At 50.3% G+C, this 6,908-nt stretch overlaps 1 protein-coding gene and 1 non-coding gene across 13 annotated transcripts in view; both read right to left on the bottom strand.

Moving 5' to 3' along the window:
• Positions 1–2,256: 2,256 nt before the first annotated feature.
• The window catches only part of PUM1 (pumilio RNA binding family member 1), a 138,338-nt gene continuing 133,686 nt past the window's right edge, over positions 2,257–6,908 (bottom strand). For all 12 annotated transcript variants that reach the window (XM_073903044.1, XM_073903046.1, XM_073903050.1 and 9 more), the window contains one exon: positions 2,257–4,113. In XM_073903044.1, the coding sequence (XP_073759145.1) occupies positions 3,982–4,113 (132 nt within the window). In that variant the 3' untranslated portion in view covers positions 2,257–3,981. The remainder of the gene's footprint in view (positions 4,114–6,908) is intronic.
• On the bottom strand, positions 6,399–6,483 carry LOC112812435 (small nucleolar RNA SNORD103/SNORD85). The gene has a single exon (XR_003205288.1). It is a non-coding gene; the product is annotated as a small nucleolar RNA SNORD103/SNORD85 (small nucleolar RNA).

Below are 6,908 nucleotides of genomic sequence, written 5' to 3'. Positions count from 1 at the left end.
GTTGTTGGCTTCACCAGCACCCGTGCGCAGATGCGGGATGAGTGAAGTCAAAGCTAAAACATGACCCTACCAGCCCTTCACTGCACCGATGTGCCGGGCACAATGCTGAACTACATACTTTCACGTAATCCTCACAACCAACCTTTGATATAAAGCTTCTATTACTTCCTTCATTTTGCACAGAAGGAAACTCGGCCTCAAGAGATGACATACAGGCACCTGGGGGGCTCAGTCGTTAAGCGGCTGCCTTCGGCTCAGGTCATGGATGGAGCCCCGCATCGGGCTCCCTGCTCCGCGGGAAGCCTGCTTCTCCCTCTCCCACTCCCCCTGCTTGTGTTCCCTCTCTCACTGTGTCTCTCTGTCAAATAAATAAAATCTTTAAAAAAAGAGAGAGATGACACGGGGTAAAAGGGATTAAACCCAAGTTTGACCGTACCGCCTCCCCAGGCCTCCAAGACACAGGCCTGAACACGGTGGTGGGGAGGGGGCTTCTCACGGTGCCAAGCTAGTACCTGGCTTGCTACCACGAAAAAGCACCAAGACAACACATTTCACGAAACGCTAAGAGTGAAAGGGAGAGAGAAGAGAGTGCGAACGTAAGTGGTCCGGGTGGAAAGGAAGAAAACCAAGTGAGCGAATGCCAGGTACGTGCCGGGCAGGGCACACCCATCTAGCAACAGTGTGGCTCGCGCAGCACCAGCGCTTCCGAGGGAGAGCGGGGCGCCTACAGCTCATGCCGCTCGCCTAAGGTCACGAAGCTGGTGGGCAGGCAAACGGCAGAGCGAGATCTGGGCCTCCTGCTTGGCCTGCGAGCGTCCCGGTAAACCCGCCACTTCCCATCCATGACTTTCCAAGGCATGACGTGAGATCCCCACCCATGAACGTATTAGCACCTTCAGTTTCCAGCGGGGAGTTTGGTTTAAGACGAAGTAACACCTGCAGGCCCAGTGAGCGGAGGGACCCGTATTTGAACCTGGTCTGGTTCCAGAGCCATGACACTCAAGAGTCGCACAGGCAGTGACAGATGGCGATGCCCCTCAGTAGCGTGTGGTCTCTGGTGGGCCCATGAGGACTATCAGTGAGAGAAGCCTCAGGAAGGACCTGATTTCAGCTGCTGATGCACAATCATCGAAACCTGCCTTAGCTTAGCTTCCTTTCCCTCCCTTTATCCCCAGGGCCGCAGAGCCTGCTAGTGACAGTCCCTTACCTTTGGGAGGGGATCCGGCAAAGTGCTTTCTGTGACCCGCCTGGGGCTCCACTTACAGACATGAGGTAATGCGGGCTCCCACCTGGCCTCCCTGGCTGAGCCTATCCTGTAGCTGCCAACACTGACCAGTCTTCGTGGGGCAAAGGTGGTCAAAGGATGAGCATTCCCAGACATAGGTGGCAGGCCCACCTCCGTGAGCTAGAGCCTCCTGAACTAAAAACTGGAAGGCGGCCCCAATCTGAGGGTGATGAGCAAGATGAGCAAGCTAGGCTCCTGGGCCAGCCTGAGTGGGCCGGACGAGGACAGCAGCAGCCCAAACTGAGGAAAGGGAGGGGGGCATCGGGAGGGGAGGCTGATACAGCCCAGAGAGCAGTCCGAGACGCCTTAGGGGCCGCCCACCTCAGAAAATGAGATGCCCCAGCATATAACGGAGCTGGGAGACATCCGTAATTGACTGGATTCAAATCTAGACCCAGGCTCACAATGCTGCAAAGGCGAGAGCAAATGAAGAGCGTCAAACTGGGTCCCGCCGCAGGGCACCGGCTCTTTGAGGATGTTCCCTGTGACTGATGGGCAGACCCCGGGCCGAGGGAGGCAGATACTCTGATTTTTCAATAGAAGTTGGAAATCTGGACTAACAGTCTTGCTTCTGAAAGCACAACAAAGGCTAAAGCCAACATCTTTGGGTCAAAATGCACTCCAGAGCTATCAGTCGGCCACCCCAGCCATATTCCCAATCCCACCCCCACCATCCTGCAAACAGAAATCAAACAAGCAGAAAAAGGGCGCCTGGGTGGCTCAGATGGTTAAGCGTCTGCCTTCACCTCTGGTCATGATCCCAGGGTCCTGGGATCGAGTCCCGCATCGGGCTCCCTGCTCCTTGGGCGCCTGCTTCTCCCTCTGCCTCTCTCTCTGTCTCTCATGAATAAATAAATAAAAATTTAAAAAAAAAAAAAAAACAAGCAGGAAAAAAGTCATAGAGAAGGAACGGGCTGTCCTGGGGCACTAATGTTAAGGGGGAGAGGAGGCGTTAACATAGAAGCACAAACTCAGATTCCAAAGTTCTGTATTTTTCAAAATAAAGATCACACATTGTTTAGAGACAATCTACACAAGAGTTACAAAAAATAGTTGCCCAGGCATAAGCATACACAGGTTTGTTAATTATACACATATGGTTACAAGTGTGCTTGCAAAAAAGTTCATTGGAAATATACACAAGGCTCTGGAAATGTACACCGTGTAGTGTTACAATTCTATATTCAAACAAGGAAAATTGACAGTATGTTACATTCACTTACAAGTAGACAAAATGCAAAATACAGTTCATCTTCTGTACAAAAAGGAAGGGCAATTCACACTTTACAAGGTGAGGGGGCTCTGATTGTAAGGAAAGCTAGGGCGGGGCTGAACTTTGCACGTCCTTATGACTGTCACAAAATAAGCAAAACATTACTTTTTAGGATAAAAAAAAACACTAGTGTGAACTGAATCATCTTGAATAACATTTAGAAAGGATCTTGCTACTGTGGGACTAGGTGACAAATAAAACCAAGCTATTTTTTTCCTTTTTAAACATTTAACTAGGCTGTATAAAGAACATTTATTCCTTCAAAAGAAAAAAAATTTACTTCTGGTTGAAATTACAATTTACAATATACAACACTATATGCTACGACCATAAAAGGTGTGAATATACACTGAATGCACAGGGCTGGCTAATTCTCTTTTCTTACCAAAAAACGTGTTTATGTTGATTCAAACTTCTCCACATTTACATTACAGGTATACAAATGTACAATTGTACAATCCAAAGTATGTTCGACTACTAGGGTCCATTATAGATACAGATTAGACATCAAAACAAGAAAATACTACAAATTTGTATATATGCAAAGTCTACACCAAGTATACACTATATATTTATAGAAGCAAGACCAAAAGCAGAGTTGGATTTTTTTTTTCTCATGCTAAATAATCAGATTTTGCCTTTCAATGTTAACAGACAAAAATCCAGTAGGCAGTAAACAAATACACCCGCCCGGCCTTGAAAGACAGCCTAGGAGCTCACATCTCTTCCTCCCAAAACAGATTACACATCTTCAGCATAATAGTCTCCAAAAAAGGCAATTTTTTGAAGTTTCCTAAACTTATAATCATAAACTGAAGCTATAGCAATTCTAAAACAATTTTCATTTTATATATATATATATATATATATGTATATATATATATGTTTTATAAACAGTGTTAAATGCCAGTTTTGGGTCATTTAACAAAATTCAAATTTCTCAGGTTTTTTTGTTTGTTTTCGTTTTTTACTAAAATGAGGAGGTGGGGAAGAGCTATTTGCAAAACTTGCCGGCAAGGCAAAATGGGTTAAAAACCTTTTTTCTTTTTTTTTTTTTAAACTTTTTTTGTTAAACCAACCACCCTGAAAGTTTCCACACGTGTAATATAGATACAACATTGAACAAAATATGTGGCCTCCCATGTACATTGGTTACCTATGTACAAGTATCCTATACACCAGTAAAACAACAGGGCAATTAGTCAATTAAAAAAAATAATTAGTACATGTTATGCGTAATAAAATTAAACAAATTTACAAAGGCTTTTCCACTTGTGGATTTGATTCCTTTTTTTGGAGGAGCGGGTAATCCCGGAGCAACCATTGACCCATTTCAGCTTCTCTACTAGAACATTTCTGGTTGCTGGTTGGATTCGCCAGTGGGCCAGTGAGGTCAGTGGGAATGAGGGGACAAGGGACCACCTCAGATAATACCATTAGGGGGACCGCAGATGGGCCCTAAGTCAACGCCATTCTTCATGTAGTACTTCTCCAGCTTGGCCAAAATGTGCTTGCCGTAGGTGTACTTGCGGAGAGTGGCGATGTGGGGCCGGATCTGGGGAGGAAGCACAGTGTGTGTTACTCTGGCCTGTGAGCCCACCACTCCCAGGCCCCGAAGCGTGCACGCGAGTCTGCGAGGCAACACCTTCCCCGGGTTCTCGGTCAGAGCCCCACCACTCGACAGCCACAGTGACCACGCTGAGTGCGCAAGGGACGAGCTCCTGTTCTGAGCACGGGCACGTGGGCTCGGGAGGCGGCTGGCCACAGACCATTTCCGGGTCAGGACGCGGAACACACACGTCCTGACAACCCCACCACCGCTGCACAGCACCCTCCGGGGCAAGCTTTCAGCCTCACTGGCTCCCCTCAGCAGTGGGGGGAAGGTTCTTTCTGGGCACCATGAACCCTGGGCACACCACGTGACCCCGCCATCCAGTTCACAGAGGATCCCAGAAAACGACTGACAGTAAAAATGACTAGTGTGGGCCGGGTACTGTTCACTGAAGCCCCATATGGCAGGTGTGATCATCCCCATTTTACTAATGAACCCCGAAGGCACGGTGGCTAAGTGGCGCATCCAAGGCCGGACGGCTACTCGGACACAGGCGCTGCGTCCTGCAGCAAGGACTCTTCTGCCCACCGCGCCAGTCTGGCCCCTCACCCTCTGCACCCAGGTTCAGCTCGTGTTCTAATGTTCTCCAGTCCCCAGACATGAGAGGTGCTTCCTCACTGGAGCCACCCTTTCTCTGCCGGGAGCTCATGGAGCTTTCTACGTGCCCTGGCTAGGGCGTGGAGCACGCCACCTTGACAATCCCTGGCTTAGCCGCCGACGGGTCCACCAACAGTGAGGGACCGTGCATACCAATCTGCTACCCCACCCTGATGAGCACTTGCACACTCAACACACTGGACACCCACACCAGGGTACACGGACGCTCTCCACGTTGAGAGCTCCACGCAGGCCACTATTTTTGTCTGGTTGGCCAGGTCCTCAAAGCAAGGAAGTCTCGAGCAGCTCTAGAAACCACTGCTGCGCCACAGGACATAGACCCACAGCAGCTACTACGTTCTCACCTACAAGCCCGTGTGGGGAACCATTAACAGCTCTGGGTTCAATTGTGAGCTGGGTGGCCCAGAGCACTCGCCTCAACAGCTCTGTAAAAAGAACATGCAATAATGCTACACTTTCATTTGGGTAGCAGTGAGGACGACAGACATGGCTGGTGTTTCTGGCATTAGAACGGGACGTTCAGGACCCCCTGGCTTTTTGGTGGCTCGCCTTTTAGAAACATTAATGACATTCACATTCAATTCTTTCACCTCTCTGTCCCTGGAACTGGTGACTGCTAAGTCCAGCCAATGAACTTGGAATCCCTCTCCTTTCCCAGGCAAGAAACTAACGACCCTCGTGCACAAGCACACACACTGTTGTTGAACTCCATTTTTTACTTGATTTGGTGGGAGGTGGAAAGGAATCAACCTGCTCCACGGTCTCCTCTTGCTGAAAAGGACACTGCCCAGCAGTGAAAGCTGGAAAACTCTCAAGTTTTTTGGATCCGTGAGACTCTTCCTTTTTCCACTCCCTCCACCAGCCAACTACCAAGCCCCGTTCTGTCCACTTGTCTTCAATCCCAAAGCCATCACCAGCTCTTGGCTTTAAAACCGCCCATCCAGCCTCCTCACTGCCTCCTCTCCTGCTGCCTGGCCTCCTCTGAGTTACTCATCAGCGAGGACAATCATGTGAAACGTAAATGTGACCTGGCACCACAGGCCTGCCCTACTGAACACGCCTGACTTCAAATACACAATCTTGTCTCCTGCTCCTAAGCCTTCATGCACCACGTTCTCTCTACCTGGAAGGGTTCAGGGCTTTATTCAAATGTCACTCTCTGGGGGAGCCTTCTCTGTACCTCCACATTAGAAGAGAGCCTGACACATTCTTGCACAGCCCTCCCCCATATGTCCCCAGCACGACTGCCCACTACCTGTGCACAGTACTGTCCTATTCACAGATGCCGGAGCCCTGCTGAAAGGAGGGCTTGCTCTCCAGTCTTCCAACTCCCCAGTTTTTCCAGCTTTCACTGCTGGGCTTGCTCTGAGGATGCACACAAGCATTTGACAAATGAAGGACTGAACAAATGGACAGGCTAAAAACTTCTATATGACTCCGACACGGCCTCGGCCTTCCCCAGCGTCTTGACCCGCGCATCCATGAGCCTCACAGCTGGAAGGACTCTGGACTCCCCCAGCCTTCCACTGCCACCGCCAACACCACTGCAGTGTTTCGCTGTGTCGTGCTGTGTTTTGAACTGGAGGTGGGGGTGAAGGAGGGGGCCCTCGTCTGGCTCAGAACTTGAGTCCATAACAAAGATTCTCATTACCGAACTTTGTTCTCAGGGAGGGCAAGTGGCTCATCATCGCCAGACCGTGGCCAACCCCTCCCATGACAGAGGCCGAGGGAGTCCAGAGCCCAAAGGCTGAGGGTTCGGGTCAGAAGCAGCTGGGGCTCGAGGCCCTGCCCAGCACAAACGCAGCTGTAGCACGCCTGCCCGTGGGTGTGTCTTGCTTCCCGAGCCCAGGGGCGCTGCGTGGGGCTGGCTGGACCGGCTCTGAGACTGTTCCAGAAGCCATGGGCGGCTCTCGGTGGCAGCCCCACACACAGCACCTAACAGTTCAGATTTCTGTCCCTGTCCTCCTCACTCCTCCTCAGCCTGGACTTCCCTCCCGCAGAGTCTCCCGTGAAGCCGTGAGCACGGGCTCTCACGTGCTCACCAGCACTTCCCACTGCTCTTCCCCACCCGGTGCTCTGTGGGCAAGGACCGATCTGCGTCATGTGTGCGCTGGTACCTG

Source organism: Callorhinus ursinus, unplaced genomic scaffold (genome assembly GCF_003265705.2).
Source record: "Callorhinus ursinus isolate GAN/ISIS: 27379988/994484 unplaced genomic scaffold, GSC_fseal_2.0 scaffold18, whole genome shotgun sequence".
NCBI lineage: Eukaryota > Metazoa > Chordata > Mammalia > Carnivora > Otariidae > Callorhinus > Callorhinus ursinus.
Note: the sequence above shows the minus strand (reverse complement) of the source record. Positions and strands in the feature narration are given on the sequence as shown.